This window comes from Peromyscus maniculatus, chromosome 17 (assembly GCF_049852395.1).
Source record: "Peromyscus maniculatus bairdii isolate BWxNUB_F1_BW_parent chromosome 17, HU_Pman_BW_mat_3.1, whole genome shotgun sequence".
Lineage (NCBI taxonomy): Eukaryota > Metazoa > Chordata > Mammalia > Rodentia > Cricetidae > Peromyscus > Peromyscus maniculatus.
In genome coordinates, this window is record NC_134868.1 from 50,618,910 (window position 1) to 50,638,884 (window position 19,975).

The 19,975-nt window shown below is 43.7% G+C and overlaps 1 protein-coding gene across 2 annotated transcripts; it reads left to right on the top strand.

The window, feature by feature from the left end:
- The first annotated feature begins 1,209 nt into the window (after nt 1-1,209).
- On the top strand, nt 1,210-19,429 carry Ckap2 (cytoskeleton associated protein 2). Of its 2 annotated transcripts, none has more exons than XM_006983006.4 (9): nt 1,210-1,366; nt 10,351-10,432; nt 12,152-12,224; nt 12,312-13,126; nt 14,111-14,315; nt 15,586-15,756; nt 16,830-16,899; nt 17,520-17,769; nt 18,911-19,429. In XM_006983006.4, the coding sequence occupies exons 1-9, from the start codon at nt 1,255-1,257 to the stop codon at nt 19,155-19,157; spliced, it is 2,025 nt and encodes a 674-aa protein (XP_006983068.1). In that variant the 5' UTR covers nt 1,210-1,254; the 3' UTR covers nt 19,158-19,429. The 2 variants fall into 2 exon arrangements, with proteins under 2 accessions (XP_006983068.1, XP_015857063.1); XM_016001577.3 differs by lacking the exon at nt 1,210-1,366 and adding an exon at nt 1,517-1,658.
- Nucleotides 19,430-19,975: the final 546 nt, after the last annotated feature.

Sequence of the window (19,975 nt, forward strand, 5' to 3'; positions counted from 1 at the left end):
TAAGGTCTGGAGGAGCTGTTACAAGGTTGGGAAGGGATGGCTATTTAGTCAGCTAAAGATAGTCCAAGATAAATTGTAGCTGGGCCCTGGACCTGCGACATTCCAGCCTCTCCACCATCATTGAGGTTCTAGTCAACCAGCCTTGCCAAAAGTTCCAGTTTGTACATGTGGCTTCTTTCTGGGAATATATTTCACATGTCATCTTCTTGAGGGCTGGGATTGCAGATGTGGACCACCACTGCCAGACTGTCTGGGTTTTATATAGATGAAGTTTAAATGATGGGAGTTGAAAGGTTATAGTAGCACACGTAAATATACAGACAGAAAAACTCTCCAAAAGCGTTAGTTTATCTCACAGGAGAATTATATACTGCCTCAGAGGAACAGTTATAGCCTGCCCTTTTTTTTTTTTTTTTTTTTTTTTTGGTCTCCTGTTCTTGCTTAAGTTCACAAATGCATGGAAAGGGCTGGGTATACACTTGTAGTCTTAGCACTCAGGAGGCCAAGGAAGATCGCGAGTTCTAGGTCAGTCTGTGGTACACTGCAAGCCTTTCAATAAAATAATAACAGCACAAAGGTAGATCTCAATTTAAGATTTTGAGCTGGGCGGTGGTGGCACACGCCTTTAATCACAGCACTTGGAAGGCAGAGGCAGGCGGATCTCTCTGAGTTTGAAACCAGCCTGGTCTACAGAGCAAGTTCCAGGATAGGCTCCAAAAGCTACACAGAGAAACCCTGTCTCAAAACAAAACAAGACAAAACAAAAAACCAAAAACCAAAAAACCAAAATAAATAAATAAATAAATAAAATGCAAGCTGTGCAAACATGGACATCTAACATGTGAGCTCATCTCGCTTGCGAATTGTAATCACAACCCACTTCCGTTAGGCAGCTCAAAAAGAGCCTTTGTGACTATGTACTACTCCTCAGGGAAGTTCTGAGCTCCCCCTCGGTGGTGAGCGCACCAGCAGCCATCTGCTGTCCTTCGCCTTGCTCGGGACTGTGTCTGCAGACTTGTCCTGACTTGTCAACCCGAGTCCTGCTACATCCCGAGGCTGCAGCGAGCCCGCCCCGCCCCCGGTCGCCCGTCGGTCCAGCTGGAAAGAGCATCTTTCGATTTTTTGAAACCTCACGCCAGCCTGCCAACGCTACAGACTCCGGGACGGCCCCGCCCCTCGGGGCCAGGCCCCGCCCCCCTCCGCGCTCATTGGCCCATTCAATCCACGCCGGCGCCGAGGCGCGCGCATTGAGCGATGGCAGAGGAGACCAGGAAACGCTGTCCGGGCAGGGCTGCGAGGAACACCTTGCCGGTGCCCCGGGACCTGCAGCTGCCTCCGACCAAGAGAGACCAGCCGGCCTTCAGAGGTGAGCGGCGGCGCGGGGCCTGGGCCGCTCGGCCGCCCCACGGCCTCCTGACAGCCTAGGCCGCTGGCCGTGGGGGGGCGCGCGGCCCCGCGCCTGGGTGGAAGCTGGGGAGGGCAGCGGTTTCGCACCCCGGCCGGGGCTCGGGGCTGCGGGGGCGGGGCCGCAAGGACCCCCGACTGCGCCTGCGCGCGGGTTCGCCCGGGCTGAGCTCCGCAGGTGAGGCTTGGTTTTGCAAGACGGAGTTGAGTGGTCTGCGGCGATAATACGGAAAGCATTTTCTCACCCAACTTCTGTAAGTTGGCCCAAATTGGGAGACTAGTATCGCATCTCTACCGTTGTTTCTTGGAGACTGGCTTTCTGGAACCGTATGTCCAAATGGTGTGTCCTAGGGGACGTGGTATCTGTCTGTCTGTCTGCGATGTCCGTCCGTCTTTTCTGGTACTGTTGAGGATGGACCCCAGTTGTTCTATCGTTGAGCAATAGCCTGCCTCACTCCAGACTCTGGACTCCAGGGAATGTGTTTCTTATTCAGGGCAGTTGTGAGCATCTTTCCGGCAAAAATTTTTGGTTTTTCGGGACAGGGTTTGTCTGTGTAAATGCCCTGGCTGTCCTGGAACTCGCTTTGTAGACCAGGCTGGCCTTGAACTCACAGAGATCCACCTGCCGCTGCCTCTCCAGTGCTGGGATTAAAGGCATGCGCTGCTGCCACTCCCGGCTATTCAGGCTAGATTTGTGCGAGCTAGACGCAAGCTAGAGAGCCCTGTGAGAGGAGAGCCCTGTGAGAGGAAAGAACCTAAATTGAGAAATGTTTCCGTAACATCAGGCTATGGGCAAGTCTGTAGGGCATTCTTTTTAAATTAGATTTTTGATGATTTGCCAGCATGTGTGTCTGTGTGAGTGTGTCAGATCCCCTGGAACAGGAGTCATAGAAAGTGTGAGCTGTCACATGGATGCTGGGAATTGAACCCGGGTCCTGGAAGAACAGCCAGTCCTCTTTTTGAGACAGGGTTTCTCTGTGTAGCTTTGCGCCTTTCTGGGTCTCTCGCTGTAGACCAGGCTGGCCTGGAACTCACAGAGATCCGCCTGCCGCTGCCTCCAGAATTGATTAAGTGATTGAGGGGGGAGGGGGGAGGGCCCAGCCCATTGTAGGCGGCGCTTCCCCTGGGCTGTTGGTCTTGGGCACTGCAGAAGAGCAGGCAGAGCAAGCCAGTAAGCAATGTTCCTCCATGGCCTGCACATTCCTGTCCTAACTGCTTTTGATGATGAACTGTTCTGTGGAATTGTGAATAAAAGGAACCCTTTCTTCCAAGTTGCTTTTGGTCAGGGTGTTTCATCACAGCAACAGTAACCCGATGGCAGCCCCTTTTATGATAATTTCTGATTAATGGGATAATTTCTGTAAGTTGAGAAGTTTCCTACTATATTGATATAGAAATGATATATTTTCCCAGGGAGGCAGTCCACACACTCAGTGATGAATTAAGGTGCTCTTTGGTAGCATTTGTCCTGCTCTGGCCAATGCCCACGGAGGAGCCAGCCTTGAATAGAAGATTTCAGTAGCTTATGTGTACATTAGCCTTGTGCTTTTTGGTTTGTTGAGACAGGGTTTCTCTGTGTAGCTTTGGAGCCTTTCCTGGAACTCACTCTGCAGCCCAGACTGGCCTCCGAACTCAGAGATCTGCCTGGCTCTGCTTCCCGAGTGGAGTGCTGGGATTAAAGGTGTGCGCCACCACCGCCTGGCAGGCTTGTGCATTTTACATATGCTGTTGCGTCCCAGCCCCAGGTTACACTTTGGACAGTTTAAAACAGAGACAGACTAACTAGAAGTCTGAACATTTGGGTAGATGGGAGATTGACACAGCAAAGATAATTGCCAGAATTATTTAAGTATACCAGTGATATTCTTTTCTGAATAAATTGTCAGTCAGGGTCATCATTCCCCCTGATGGAGCTATTCAAATTTTTCTGTAAAGCTCCAGTGTAAAAAATGCTGTGTTGTAGGGGACTCAACACTCAGGGTCCTCTTGTTTTCAACCCCTGAGAAAGTAGCTTTGAGGTCAGAACCATCTGTGTCTGAGGTGGTTCTACCACAGCTCCACACAAGAGGCACTAAACTGGCTCCAGCAAGTCAGAGTTCAGAGTTCGGGGTCCAAAGGCCTAATACAGTGGTTCTCCCCGACCTGTGGGTCGCAACCCCATTGGAGTTGCATATCAGATATTTACATCATGATTCATAACAGTAGTTATGAAGTAGCAATGAAATAATTTTATGGTTGGGGGTCACCAGGACATGAGGAACTGTATTAAAGGGTCACAGCATTAGGAAGGGCCCTGTAAGAGACATTAGCCAAGCCTTTTTAATTCTAGTAGCCATTCCAAGAATACCAGGGGCTCTCTAGGGCTTCCCTTCTGTTGGCTACCCTTTCCTCTCTGTGCTTCACCATGTTTCTAACTAGTCGCTGACTAGTTACCATAGTAATAGCACTCTTTATTCAAACAGGCATAGAATCTCCCTTTCTCGGCAGCTAGTAGATTTAGGCCTTTTACAGAGTTGTGAGGCTCTATTCATTTTCAGAAAAATATATCCTCTCCAAGGACCAACTGTCATTTGGATGCACAGCCAGGCATAACTCATTAAAGAAACCAGATGATTTTACAAACCTGTTATTATCAGATATAACAGAGCTGGTAAAATTCTTTGTGTCCAGTCTATGGGAGTCCACGGTGGCTAGCCCTGTAGGAAGCATTATGGCCAGTCTTACCATGAGTCCAAAGGGAGGAAGAGGCCTTGTGATCCCCATCTGCAAATGTCTCTTGTTGGATTCCTCAAGCTTCTACCATGTGTCTGTCATGTGCCGTGGCTTTCAGGATTGCACTGGGAACAGGGCGGAAGAGCTCTTTTCTATGAGAGGCTGGTGTGGGTGGACTGTCAGTCCAGGTCTCCTCATCCTCCTCAGGTAGGATAGCTGCTGTAACTTAGTGTTTAAATGAGTGCCCACATTTCAGCCTGCTGTGCTGATTGGCCTTCTTCGTTTGTTTGTTTGTTTGTTTGTTTTTGTTTTTGAGACAGGGTTTCTCTGTGTAGCTTTGCACCTTTCCTGGAACTCACTCTGTAGACCAAGCTGGCCTCGAACTCACAGAGATCTGCCTGCCTTTGCCTTCCGAGTGCTGGGATTAAAAGCTTGTGCCACCACTGCCCAGCTCTGATTGGCCTTCTGACAGAAGCTCTGTCTTATATTATCTAAAACTCCTGGGGAGTCCTTACACAATCTCTTATTGATCCTGAGACCTGGATCACCAGCTTTGCCAAGAGAAGGAATATTGAAGCCAGGCCAAAGGGCATGGCCAATTGAACTAGCATGCAGGTCTCATACTAGTTGGGTGACAGGCTCAGATAGAAGATCCCCCATTTGCAGCACCCTCAGTCAGTTCAGGAGACAGTGAAGAGTCATTGCTATTTGCTTTTGTTGCTTGAGACATTTAGGGTGTGGGTGCAGACTCTAAGATCCTCCATTGGGTGAGACTCCTCTGCCTGTCAAGGGAGACTGAGGACTAATTCATCTTCCCTATAGCTAGGGCATTTTCTGGTCTGCTCTGCACAGTGGAGACAGGAGCAGCAGACTCTAGCAAGTCTTACTTCCCCATGCATCCTTATTCTGCAATGAGACTAGCATGCAACTTCCTCTGGTATCTGTCCCACCCAGGGAAAGTATCACTCGAGCCCATCATGTAAGTGTATTGTAAATTTGACCCATTTTACTTGAGCATTTAATTCTCTGTACTTAGTTGATCCTTTTAAATGTGTCTGATTTTGAAAAGTATTTTTTATTTAACAAACCTTAAGTTTGCTTTTAAACTTGTTTTGAGTTACCTGCTTTAGGGTTTACCCTTGACAACATATGCAGAAGACTCTGTACTTCAAAATATAAATTGGTCTCTCTCATTGTCTCTGTAAATGAATTACATTTGTACTTACATGACTACAAACACAATTCTGGGCATATAAAGGACATTTAATCACTTTATTTTTTTTTTTTTTTTGCATTTCAACAACTTTATTGAAAGGTATATTCCTTAGTCAAAACATAATGGTAGTTGGTTAGTTTACTTCAGTCCACTCAAAATCAACATTGTTTTTCAAATGGAGGCACATCAGCCTTCAGAAAGAACTGAAAAGTTATCCATGAAACATGGTTCACAAAGGTTAAGGATGAAATACTCCTCCTGTTCTTTGGTTTATTTTTCAGTAGTCATTATCCATTACATGTCAAAACGGTTACAGCCACTCTGGGTGGACTCAGGCTGCACAGTGTTTGAGACAAGGTCTCTCTCTATAGCCCTGGCTGTCCTGGAATGTACTAACTATGCAGACCAAGCTGGCCTGGAACCCACAGAGCTCCACCTGTCTCTGCCTCCCCAGTGCTGAGACTAAAGGTGTTCGTCACCCACCCAGCCATTTATCCACTTATAAGTGACTGGTCACTAAATCTTATGCTCAAAATCACCTTTGTGGGTTTTTTTTTTTTTTTTTTTTTTTTTTTTTTTGTCTTTTTTTTTTCCAGAGCTGAGGACCGAACCCAGGGTCTTGTCTACCACTGAGCTAAATCCCCAACCCCCCAAAATCACCTTTGTTTTAACAGTTTACAATAAGTTAGCAACATGAGGATTTTGTACTAAGGTAATTTATCCCTGTTAAAATTTCTGAGCCTTAAAAATGACAGTTTTTTTTTAATTGAAGCTCTTTTAGTATCAAAATGCACTTTATACAATAAATACAGTCCATGGAGAAACTGGAAGCCTCTTTCTCCTGGGTAGTGTAGTTTAAAAAAAAAAAATCTTAAGTCAATTTAACAGAGCTTCTATATTCAGTAGCTCACTTTATCACAAAAGAACAATTATAGTCTGTCAATTTAATAGACCTTTTATATTCAGTAGCTCATTTTATCACAAGAGTATAATTATAGCAGAGAACAAGAAGATTGGTTGTCATCAGGAGAGAGAAGAATAAAAGGTGTACAATATATACAGCTCTGTATGACTCAATTTCTCCAGTTAGTTAAAGCTTAAAGTTAGCAAAGACACAAGTGACAAGACATACATCTTTAAGTCAGCTCTTGTCAACATGGATAGACCACGATATGCATAGGAACATTATATATCATTTTAACCGTTAAGTCTATTAAGTCCTGTTTGACATGCTCAGACCTCTGTGGCTTGGCTTCAAGCTTTTATGGTTTTGTTTCTGTCTTTATTTATCTAATTTATCTTATCTGAAAGATTGAACCCTTATTAAAGATATAACTTCAGATTTATATCTTAACTTTTTTTTTGACATCTCGCTGATCCTGAGAAAGTTCAGTCTCATCCAGAACTTTAGAGATAGCAACCTTAAATGAGAGAACATTCTGTATAAACAAGAACAAACAAGTTGGGTTGAGTACTCAGAGGGCTAAACATCTGTAATTGTAGTTTTAGCAAACTTTTTTTTTAAGTCCTGGAACCATCCAGCTGTCTTAAGCTTTACATATAAATCACCTTGACTGGACAATTTAAAAAATGTGAATACCAACCTGGGCAAGGTGGCTCACACCTTCAATTCCAGTACTTGGGAGATGGAGGCAAGTTGATCTCTGAGTTCAAGGCTCCCTGGTCTACAGAGAGTTCGAGGACAGCCAGAGCTACATAGAAAAGCCCTGTCTCAAAAACAAACAAGCAAAAAAATTAAATACCATGAGACATAACCCTAACAAATTTGTCATTTGCTGTAAGAAGTTTCCCTAAAAGGGGTGTAGTGCCACTCGGCCCCATAGTTTTTCACAGTCTTTATACCCTATCTCCAGAAACCTTGAGGCCTCATGAAATTAGAGCCTAACTGCATACAGCTGGCTGGGAGGAATGCCTCTCTCAGGTTAGGGTACAAAGACCTTGACTCTTCCCCTTGAGGGAATATTAACATCTGACATGTCCAGCTGTGATTATTTTAAGCAGCCACAGCTGGAGTTCTGAAGATGGCAGTTGTTTAGCTAGAACATATGTGACATCACCTTAATGAAGCAAGGGTGAATCCAAATTACACACATCGGGTACTACAATAAATTAATACCACCTGTGAACATACTGTTACCCCATTAGGCCCTGTCAGTTTCTGGGTAAACTGAATGAAAAAAAGAAATGAAAGGACAGGACAGGACTACTCCCAGGTATGGTGGAGGAGAAAGTTTATTGTAGGTATGTGGGAGACGTAGCCAGAGGCAAGGGTATCTGGGAGAGTGCAGAGGGGACATGAACAGGCTGAGCTGGGTGTGTGGAGAGGGGGAGGGGAAGGGAGAAAGGAGAGAGGGGAACCAGGTGCAGCAGCCGGAGGCCAAAGGTACCAGAGAGTAAGGGTAACCACAATGTCTGGATTATACGGGGAAGAGCCTCAGGGGGGAAGGGCAGCCCAGCCCCTGGGCTGGAGAGTGCAGGGTAGAGGGTGGGGTAGCCAGCCATGCCCTGTATCAGGTAGGGACTGAGGGATGCTGGGAGAACCTGACTCATTTAGCATGTGGAGCTTTAAATTCATGTTTACATCATCTAATACAATTTAGCTGAGGGAGCCCTGTTAAATCTATGCTGCTGGAGTTACTACTGAGATTTAAGACCGTGGGTCTCCTTCAGCCTCCCCATGTATGTTTCCTACTAGCTGTTTTTATTATGGGCATCTTCATACCCTGAGCTATATTGGAAATGTATCTATTGGAAATAGAAATTGGAAAAAGTTTGCCTCTTAGCTGTTCTCACGCACACAGTGATGTCTTCCACACGTGTAAGGCAAAGGAGTCCCAAGGACAGACAGACTCAGTGGAAAAAGCCAGCTTGCCTCCAGGCACAGCTAAGGGGCTCTCTTCCCAGAAAAACCAGCTGTGCACCCTGGGGCCGTTCTGAGGCGGGGCCCCTGGTCTCCCTGGCTGGCGAGGCTGCCTGGGGTTGTGGCTAGGGTTAAGGAAGGGGAGGGGTCTTCTGCTGCAACAATAGCTACTGCCCGGAGGCTCCAGCAGCCACGTTAGCCCAGGCCGGGCTCAGTGAAGGAGGCTGCACTGCCCCCTCGTGCCCTGCCAGAGAAGCGTTCGTTTCCGTTTAGAGGTACCAGAGCCATTTCCTTGTTCTGAGCAGGATTCAAAATTCCTTTCTTCGTAGGGAAGGAGCTCCAAGTCTTCACTGGACCTGTGTGTGTGTGTGTGTGTGTGTGTGTGTGTGTGTGTGTGTGTGTGTGTGTGTGTATGTGTGTGTGTGTTTACATATCAACCACACCCTCCTTCCCCCAATCCACTCTTTGGGGAGCAAAGTCTGGCATATCAAATTGAGGCAGGATCAAGGCTGAGCAAGGTATCCCTCCATAGGGAATGGGCTCCGAAAAGCCGGTTCATGCACCCATGCAGAAAGTTCTGACTGTCGGCTTTACTAGGAAGCTTCCTTCTGAGCCCTCTTCTAGCCCACAGGGTGGGGCCAGTCTTGACATCTTTCCTTGTCCTGAAGGTTTGCTGGTGAATTTTCCTAATCTCTGACTGGAGAGACTGGAGTGCCCTGCAGAGGAAGAGCTGGAAGTGGCCAGGGAGCACTCTTCCTACAGGACTCCCCCAGCCATTTGAGCAGCCTTTCCAGCAACACGAGTGGCCGCTGGAGAAAGACATCTCACCGAGGACCTCTCTATTTGTTGCATGTTATTTGCATGTCTTCCCTGTGAGGAGTCACTCCACACACTTAGAAAGTAACGAAGGAAAGGGTCTTTAATAGTGCTTAACTAGGTTTTGGCTAACACCCAAAGAAGAGCTGGCCTTGAAGAGAAGATTTCAATAGCTTACTTCAGTGGTGTCAACCTTCCTAATGCTGCAACCCTTTAATACAGTTATTCATGTTGTGGTGACCCCAAAACCATAAAATTATTTTTGTTGCTACTTCATAGCTGTAATTTTGCTACTGTTATTTATTGTTGTTTTGTTTTGTTTTTTTGAGAAGGGGATTTTCTGTATAGTTTTGGTGCCTGTCCTGGATCTCACTCTGTAGACCAGGCTGGCCTCAAACTCACAGAGATCTGCCTGGCTCTGCCTCCCGAGTGCTGGGATTAAAAGGCGTGCACCACTGCGGCCGGGCTACCATTATTAATCATAATATAAATATCTGTGTTTTCCGATGACCTTAGCTGACCCCTGTGAAAGGGTCATTGGACTCCCCAAAGGGGTTGAGAACCATTGGTACACACACACACACATACACACACTTTAGGCTTGTACATTTTACATGTGCTGTCATAAGGTTCAGTGTGTGGCTCTAGGTCACAGCGCTAGACTACATGTGCTGTCATTATTAAGCTCCAGGTCTTGACTCCAGGTAATACTTGGAACAGTTTAAACAGAGACAGGAGACTTCCTGTCTGGCCACTTTGAGCGTATGGGACATTGGCACAGCAAAGATAATTGACAGAATTATTTCTTAAGTGCATCAGTGTTGTTCTTTTCCAGTAGCTGTTGCCTAGGGTCATGTTGCCTACCTACCTGGCAGAATTATGATTTACTGATGAGAGCACAGAGGACTTTTATAGCAGACCAGGGCTTGGTGGTTGTGACCCTACTCTGCCCACCTTGAGCCGCTGTTAGGGGAGATGTCCTTCTTGTGTGACTAGAGCCGAAAGGCTGGTCAAGTCTAGAGAATAAGCATTTACATCCTAGCGTCTTCAGTCTCACCTCTAACCTGCCTGGCTAGCCTCACTTCCCCGTGGGGTGTTTGTGGGGCCAGTGCTGGCTTAGCTAGACCTACTTCGTGTGACTTGATGTCTCCTAAGCAAATCCGTTAGCAAATTCTTTAGAACACCAGTTCTAGTCATTTGAATTACTTCTACATCCGTGCAGACAACACCATCTCAAAGTAATTTTCCAAGTGAAATAACTGTTACTCAGCCACATTTGATGTTTTAACTAAAGTTGACTTTGTTACTCCTTCCTCTTTAGAACAAAGAAAAGAAAAACTCAAGGAATATCTGTTAACACGAAAAACAATGTTTTCATACAAACAAGGAAATCAGATATCCAGGTGAGGTCAAGTTTAATTCAGTTGTGCAGAATTCCATTAGAGTTGTCCAGTGAGAACCTAACATGTGCCTCATTTGTAACTTTTACTTTCCTACTAACCATATTTAACTTTAAAAAACGAAATAAATGTTAATAACACAATAATATATACAGTTATGATTCCAGATATTACTACTTCAGCATGTGATGTTTAAAAGCATTAAGAGGCCTGGACATGTATTCCCCCTACCCAAGAGCTGAGGACCAAACCCAAGGCCTTGCACCAAGTGCTCTACCACTGAGCTAAGTCCCCAACCCCTGGATATGTATTTTAGTAATAGAATGCTTGCCACCAAAAGCACCACAAAAGAAAAAGCACTATGATGACATTTGACCTTCTCTTTTGGTATCAAGTCTTCAAAGAATCTGGCGTGTATTAGCACTTTCTGCACATCACAATTTGTACCTGTGGCTCCTTTACGTGGATGATGCACTAGATAGTCATTTTCTATATATGTTCAAACTTGTCAAGGGCAACCATTACAGTTTTTTAAAAAATGTATTCTCTGTGTATATTCAGTTGCTTACCCACTTGTGCAGGTGCATACAAGATACAGTACACATATGCAGGCCACAGTAACTAACCTTCAGGCGTGTGTGCTCTGTGAATGAAACTGAGGTAGTCAGGCTTGGTGACAAGCAGCTGCATCTGCTGAACCATCTCACTGGTCCAAGAGAAAACAGTTTTAAAGCAAAGTGTATGTGTATGTACTGAGATATACTGACTTAGGAGCTGTGCTGTGCTGTAAAAGCCAGTGTTTGGGTTTTTTTTTTTTTTGGAAGTCTGCATTCTAAACACCCAGGCCTCAAACTTGAATTCCTTCTGCCCTCAAGTACAGGTCATAGATTGGTACCACTGCAGCTGTGATGGGCGATTGTATGTGTCTTTTGGGCTACAATATCCAGTTGTTTGGTCAAATAGTAAGTAGCCTAGATGTTGCAGTAAAAGAATCTTTTAAGGACAGGCATGGTGGCACATGCCTTTAATCCCAGCACTCTGAGGCAGAGGGCTGTCCCAGCTGTGTGAGTAGGGGACCAGCCTGGTCTACAGAGCGAGTTCCAGGACAGCCAGGGCTACACAGAAACCCTGTCTTGAAAAACAAAAACAAACAAAACGGAAGAAGAGAGTTTTTTAGGTGTGACTAATATTTGAACCTGTGACTTTGAGCACAGCAGGGGGCCCTCTGCCTAGGTGGACTTCATCCAATAGAAAAGCAGAGTTGGAGGTGATAATCTTGCTCTGCAGTTGTTAGGAATTAAAGTTTCATGAGCTCTACAATGCCAGATTTTGTCAGTTTTATCAAATAACACGGTTCCCACATTTTAGCATACTTTCTGAACTTGTGAATCTGTTTTAGAATTACTGGAATGTCTAATTGACAATAAATATTTTATTTCCTATACTGATTTTACATGCAGTTGGTATCATTTACTAAGGGATAGTCAGATACTATACAAGTCTATGGCTAAAAAAAGTTGGGCTAAGGCTTTAAATGCATCTTGTCTACTCCATTAACTACACAAATCTTAATTCACTTGCCTCAATTTAAAATTTAAAATATGGGACCTTGACTATAGCTCAGTGGTAGAGCATTTGTTTGGTTTGTACACACAAGCTCCCTTTCCCTAAAAGTAATTCTCCTTCATACAGAACTAATTATTATCTTTTTTAAACTAATAGAGATCAGAAAGTGAAGACGTCTGAAGATCAGGTCCAAGAAGGGAAGCGAGTTCTGAAACTCAAAACAGAAATGGTAAGATATGTGTCTAGCACTCAGACCTTTCCTACATTGTTATGAAGAAATGAGTTCTGAAATACTGAGTCCTCTTAACTCTTGTAGGCCGATAAAGAAAATATTGGAAACACAAGAAACTGCATTCCATTAAAAGCTGGTGACGTAACCAGTTCAGAAAGACACAACCTGAAGGATAACATTCAAGCTGTGCAGTTATTATCAACTCGAGGTGATTTCCAAGGACAGACAATGACGTCAGACCAGGCAAGTCACCTTAAAGACAATAAAAAGATGCAAGCAACACCAGAAAAGCCCAGACAGGATGCTAACGTGCCCAAAAAACGAGCGCTTGGCTATTATCATGGCCAGGTTGTTCAGTCCAAGATTAATTCATTTAGAAAGCTTCCAAATGTCAAAGGTGAGAATCCGGCAACAAGCAAGAAACTTCCTGCTACTGTGTCCAAAACAGCAAAGGCTCAGTCTGTGTCTGCAAACTCCATCAGTGTAAGAGCCTCAAACGTGACTGCTGCCACCAAGTGTGTCAACGCTAAGTCTGTGAGCACTACATCCAAGAACACGCTTGTGCGACCACCCATTAGAAGCCTCCACGGTGATACCCAGGGCGCTGTGAAACAGGGTCTCGGCAGGACCCTCGCCAACGTGACTGTCAGAAAGGGGCCCTTTAAAAAAGAATCACTACGATCAGAAGCGGTTGCATCTGTTGTTGATTCCCGTCCTCAGGACAGGAAAAGAGATAAGGCACCGTCAAGAAGTGTGACATCTGAAGGTGTAGCCAGGACTAATTTGTCTAATACCAGACTGATAGAAAAGTCAAAAAATGCCGACCAGCGCAGATACACAGTAGCAGGAGCAACTGTCCATAGATCACTTCTGCCCAGAGAAACCACAGAAGAGAGAAAGTAAGTAGACAAAATTCACTGTCTTCTTAATTTTTAGTAGAATACCATTTGTGAATTTGGCTTGTAATTTCCTTGAATGTATTAGAATTTCTTTAATCGATTATTTTCTGCCACGCAGTCAGATTTATGTATGGAGTAACAAGTCTAAAAAGTTATATGTTTTAAGTGTAGTTTGCTGGTTGCTTTTGATCTCAGCTGAACGCTAATAATAATTGAGAAATATTTATAACATAGCCATTTGAAAATGCATCCTTTGGTGCTTTTTTTTTTTTTTAGAATTTATTTATTTTATTATTTTTATTCTTTTCTCAAACATTACATCCCAACAGCAGTTTCCCCTTCCTCCCCTCCTCCCAGTTCCTCCCCCCACCTCCACTCTCCCCCAGATCCACTTTTCCTCCCTTTCCCTTCAGAAAAAAGCAGGCCTCCCAGGGATGTGTGTGAGAGGGCATTGGCTCCTCTGGAACTGGAGTTACAGGTGGTTGTGAGCCTCCTGATGTTGGTGTCAGGAACCAAACTCGGGTCCTCTGTAAGAGCAGTAAGCACCCTTAACTTCTCAGCCATCTCCCCAGCTCCCATTTGGATCCCAGCTCTTGGATCCTTTGAACATATTTGGTCTGGTTATGTTCAAGAGTTCACCTCTGCAAACAAATAATACATTGTATGTTCCACCAGTTTAGAACTTAGTTTTCTTGATTTGTGTATGGGTGTTTGGCATACATGGATGTCTATGCACCATGTGTGTTCCTGGTGCCCACAGAGGCCAGAAGAAGGTGTCAGGTCCCCTGGAACTGGAGTTACACATGGTTGTGAACCACACGAGGATGCTGGGAATCATTCATACCAGGGTTCTCTGGAAGAGCAGCCGGTGCTGTTGCGCCATCTCTCCAGCCCCAGATGACTTGAAATGTATTCACCTACTCCTTCTAGCAGGATGCCATCATCAAAATCAAAGTAACGTTCATGTCCTGCTTCTGCTTGTAGAGCTCGAACGGCTGAATGGAGAACTGGCAAAGGGAAGGGGCTGAAAAGGCCCCCTAATTTAGTAGCTAATCAGTCTGAGCCCAAAGGGCCAAGTGAAAACCCAGTCGAGTCCTTTTGGACTACCATGGCAGAAGAAGATGAACAGAGACTGTTTACCGAAAAAGTAAACAAGACCATTTCTGAATGCCTGAACCTGATCAATAAGGTAGAGTCCTCTTTAAAATACGTATGGCTGGTTTGCCTGTATGCATGTCCATGTGTGTGCCTGGTGCCTGCAGAAGATAGAAGAGGGTGTCAGATCCCCGGAACCCGATTTACAGATGGTTGTGGGCCATGTGGGTACTGGGAACTGAACCCAGATCCCCTGGCAGAGCCATCTCTCCAGCCTTCAAGGTAGAGCCTTCATTTTTGTACATCTTATAATTTAGAAATGTTTTTTGTTATTTATTTATTTATTTATTTATTTATTTATTTATTTATTTATTTATTTATTTATTTATTTATTTATTTATTTCGAGACAGGGTTTCTCAGTGTAGCTTTGCGCCTTTCCTGGAGCTCACTTGGTAGCCCAGGCTGGCCTTGAACTCACAGGGATCCGCCTGGCTCTGCCTCCCGAGTGCTGGGATTAAAGGCGTGTGCCACCACCGCCCGGCCTAGAAATGTTTTTTAAAAGATTTTATTTATGTACTTAAATGAGTTTATTGTTAGGGTCCGAGAGAAGCCCCCAAGAAAGACAACAGTCACATAATGCAATTAGCAAGAGCATTTATTTCCAGCGTGTTGGGGTGGCAAACAAATAGCGACCCAGAAGGGAGGTCTCAAGCTCTTTTTAAGCAGTTAGGGGAGTTCCACGGAGGAGGGATTAATTTGGTGCTGATTGGTAGAGGAAAGATTAGTCTGGGAGCTGATTGGTTAGAGGCTGTATTGGTTAGGGGCTTCTTGACCGGAGGGTAGGACAAACTACCTTTAGCTAGCAGAAGGCTGGGGGGGGGGGGGCGTTGGGGGGGAATCTGCTGAGCCAGCAGAAGGGGCTTCGGGGTGCCTGCTGATTGGTTGCCCCTGAGCTGTGGTCTTCCCGAGAACTGCTTGCTCAGCTCCAGCCAGTTCCATCCAGTAAACTGAAACTGAGGCCTGGTCCTGGCAGGGCTATTATTAGAAACCTATCCTGGCTCTGGTCTGGCTCCCCAGCCCTCTCATTTATGTGTATCACATGTATGCAGATGCCAGTGGAGGCTAGAAAGTGTCGGGTCCCTGAATCTGGAGTTTATAGTCAATTGGGAGCTGCCCAACGTGGGCTCCAGGAACCAACTCAGGTTCTCTGATGGAGCATCACATGCTCTTGACTGCTAGGCTGTGTATCCAGCTCCCACTAGGAACTTTTTATATTGCTTACTGTTCTTGATTATAGTCAGATTTATTAGTTGTTCATAATTCATAATTTGTAGCTCACACATTTTATCTCTTGGTATTTTAGGGATGCCCAAAAGAAGAAATTTTAGGCACATTGAATGACCTGATTCATAATATTCCAGATGCCAAAAAACTTGTTAAATATTGGATATGTCTTGTACGTATTGAGCCAATCACAAGTCCTATTGAAAATATTATCTCAATCTATGAGAAGGCCATTCTGGCAGGGGCTCAGGTAAGATCAAAATTTACGGATCTTCAGTTTTACAGTGTAAACAATTCAGAGTTATTTTGGAGCACATCACAGTGTAACTTGATAAGATTGATTTTATAATAGTAGTAATGAGTATTTAAAGACCACAAAAGGACCTGGAAGTCTAGGTCAGTAGTAGTAGAACATGGAGGCACAGGATTCAGTATGAGCAGAGGAAACAGTGAAGGCTAACAAGGATTGCATTATGCATGCTTTTCAACCTTCTAAAACTTTTCATTTGTGTACTAAGGGTTATAAGACTTCAGAAAATAGATATATGCTGAAATATAAATGTAATGAGACAGAATATTTTAGCACAAAATAACCTCCTATGTGATTCCTATGATGGACCAGAAGGGACATTACATAATATTATGCTGCTGACGTAGTGATGTGAAAGGTGAGTCAAGGCTGGAGATAGAAATAGAGAAAGAGCTGATACTGAAGCAGGCATTGGGAAACAAGAACCAAAACTGGTCAAGAAATTGAAAACAGAACTGATTATTCTAGGACTGAATTCTGAAACTAGGACTGTGAGCCAGGGCTTCCATTTTATAACTAATCTTGTATCACCAAGCATGGTGGCTCTAAGGAACACAGTAAGTGCTTTTAATATCTATCAGATAATGAAATTTGAACATGTGAAATATGGTGGGTTGACCAACCTTAAGATATTCAGAGATGGATTTAATAGTGTGAGACAAAATAGACCTAGGACTTAATATGTTTGTTAAAAAGAGCTTTTAGACTGTATACTCAGCTACGGAACAGAGGATAACTTTCCGTCTGCTCATTAATTTTGTCCCTATCAAGCAACCATTACTAGTTATCAAAGACCTAAAAATTAGAGGATTTTTTTTCTTTTAATGATAAAATCTTATCCTTTAAGTTCACTTTTCTTATTCTATTAAGTTGAAAAAAAATAACCATTTTCAGTCTTAACAACAAATATTTAAGATTGGAAAATTTTTCACTGTGTCTAATATTTTCTATTGAAATAACCTTATTTTTGACCATGTAAACTCCTTTGTTAAAAAACATTTTTTAAATTTAAGCCCATTGAAGAGATGCGACAAACAGTCATAGATATTCTAACAATGAAGAGTCAAGAAAAAGTTAATTTGGGTAAGTTTTCCTTCAGGTGAGTTGTAATTTTGCTAAAATCTACTGGTTTGGTTTTCCTTTTATTTTATTTAACGTTTTAAAAGTCAGGTCTTCTCCATGTACTTCCATTGACCTGCTTCTAAAATTCAGTGGATGTCTTTAGGGCTGGCGATGTGTTTTTTTTTTTTTTAAGAAGATCTTTGGTCTTGTCAAGTACATTCTTTGGGATGGGCCCAACCACACCAATCATTAATAAGACAATGCTCCACAGGCTTGCCCACAGAGCAATCTTGGGTGGGTATTTTCTCAATTGAAATTCCCTCTTCCCAAATGACTCTAGGCTGTGTCAAGTAGACATTATTCTAGCTAGTACATTCCTTTTTATAGGTACCAACAACCCTTTAATCTTACTTCACTTAAAATGTTCTCTCATTTAATGGTTGTTCTTCAGCTGTCTTTCATGGGGCATAATCTTAAGAACTGGGATGGTTTCCTTCTTAAATTGGTATCTGCACAAAGGATATTAAGTATTTGTTAAACCCTTGGCAGCAGTCTGTACATAGAAAAAGTAATGATTGGGAGATGCAGTTTGGTTCTGTCATTTTGAAATTTTAAGTTTACATCTTCAAATTTTTTTATAGGAGAAAACAGTGTGGAGGCTCATGCAACCAAGGGACATACCCAGGAAGTCAAAATTGAAGAAACAAGTGTCAATCTAGAGCCAGGAAATCCAGGAGAGGAGATTGAGTGTCAAAGAAACGTTGAAGGTTGTGAAGACAACCAAGACAGCAAAACAAAAGATCAAACCGACGATTTTATAACCCCTGATTCAAAATCGGAAGAAGGTTGCCTGATTAGGTATAATGTATCTTCTACACCATGCTTACAAAGGTAAATGTCTAAAATGGAATGGGATTTGTTTTCCCACTTCAGTGGTAATTTTGTTTAAAAAAATGCTAATGCTAAGGGTCAGATCCAGAGCCTGATCATGATGGCTCATGTCTGTAGTTGCAACACTGGGGAGACCGAGGCAGGCAGGCTGCTGTGGACTGAAGTCTAGTCTCGACCACCCTGTTTCAAACAAAACCAGGAAACAAATTTCCAAGTATAAGGGCGTCGGGACATTTCACCTTTCAATTACTGTATTGGCTGTTTTTTCCTACATGGTGCCACTTGCAAAAGCTAGACTTGGTTTCCACCACAGGCAGTTGTACCACCCTCATCTTTCCCCAGGCTTTTTTTTTTTTTAGACAGGGTTTCTCTGTGTAGTTTTGGTGTCTGTCTGGATCTCGCTCTGTAGAATAGGCTGGCCTCGAACTCACAGAGATCTGCCTGGCTCTGACTCCATAGTGCTAGGATAAAGGCAAGCACCACCACTGCCCAGCCCCCCAGGCATTATTTTAAAGATTTATTTTTTTTTGTATGTGAGTGTTTGCACTATATGAGTGTAATACCCACGGAAGCCAGAAGAGGGTGTTGGATTCCCCTGGGACTGGAATAACTTTAGATAGCTGTAAGCTACCTGTCGTGTGAGGCTAGGATTTGAACCTGGATCCTTCCCTTTAAGCATTTTCTTTTTTTTTTTTTTTTTTTGTTTTGTTTTGTTTTTTCGAGACAGGGTTTCTCTGTGTAGCTTTGCGCCTTTCCTGGGACTCACTTGGTAGTCCAGGCTGGCCTCGAACTCACAGAGATCCACCTGGCTCTGCCTCCCGAGTGCTGGGATTAAAGGCGTGCGCCACCACCGCCCGGTCCCTTTAAGCATTTTCAAACTGAAGACATTTTTGGTTTACATTTATCAGTGTTTTAATAGCTGTAGTGCTTGGAAGTGAGAAATCAGGCTTTTACAGCTACTCGAGTGCCCACATAATACAAATTGCTCACTTCTAGGAACTTGTGTTACCTCTCCCTCTCTATAAGACAGTCTGTCCCATGGGTGCCACATAGAAAGAAGTGCACTATGAGAAACAATAAAAGTATAAGATAAACACTTGAACATGTTTTTGAATTTGTGAAATATTTTTGTGTTTTTCAGTATGAAAAAGAAGATACAACACGGTAAAAATTCCACATTTAAAGAGCTGAAGTTTCTCACACCAGTGAGGCGTTCCCGACGCATTCAAGACAAGTCTTTCCAGCTGCCGGACATGTTAAAAGACCACGACCCTTCTGTGTCTTCCCTGGAACAGCTGTCTGAGTTGGGAGAGGATGCTTTTGTTTGCCGTCCTAATGCAGCACTGTGCCCCATGTTCTCTGAGACCGACCTAGTGGGAGAGAAATAGTGCTCCTGAGCAAGGAGCTGTTGTCTTACTCCTGTGGTGATTTGTTACGTACAGCTCTAACAGGTCTGGAGCTGCCCACGTGCCGAAGTACAGTACGGTGAACTTCTTTAGCTGCTTTATTGTTTTTAAGATTTAATTTTAGCTTCCTCACTTTACTAATTCCTTACACTAATGCTGCATAGTCAGAAAGTGTAGTCTATATAAATTTATATTTTTACAGTGACTTTGTACCTAATGTGTTTATAATAAATATCTGTATAGTGTTCCAGTGACCTTCCATTTATTGATTGACTTAGTTAATGATGGAACTGACCTTAGACCCTAATATGGGCTACAATCTGCTGCAATATGATGCTTATTTCAACAACTAGGTTATGTGGGCTCAGGATGTGGTCCCCATAGAGCACTCTCCTAACATTGCAAGGCCCTGCAGGGATCCAGTCTTAGCACTGCAAGAACAAGTACTTTGGCCACAGTAGCTGGATTTAAACTTTGCCTTCAAAATACATTGCTAAATTTGTATTTACATTTCTTACTTTTTTTGTTATAAAATACCTGACAGAGGGGCTGGAGAGATGGCTCAGAGGTTAAGAGCACTGGCTGTTCTTCCAGAGGTCCTGAGTTCAATTCCCAGCAGCCACATGATGGTTTACAACCATCTGTAATGAAACCTGGTGCCCTCTTCCGGCCTGCAGGGATACAGGCAGAACACTGTATGCATAATAAATAAATAAATAAATAAACAAACAAATAAATAAATAAAACAAAAATACCTGACAGAAACAAAGGAGAGTTTATTGTGACTCAGAGTACAGTCC

What these genes read in the sequence shown, in the direction of transcription:
- Ckap2 (XM_006983006.4), top strand. Translation starts at nt 1,255, where the DNA reads ATGGCAGAGGAGACCAGGAAACGCTGTCCGGGCAGGGCTGCGAGGAAC. An exon ending in CAAGGAAATCAGATATCCAG is followed by an intron (nt 10,433 to 12,151) that starts GTGAGGTCAAGT and finishes TTAAACTAATAG; the next exon opens with AGATCAGAAAGTGAAGACGT. An exon ending in CCATTCTGGCAGGGGCTCAG is followed by an intron (nt 15,757 to 16,829) that starts GTAAGATCAAAA and finishes TTTAAATTTAAG; the next exon opens with CCCATTGAAGAGATGCGACA.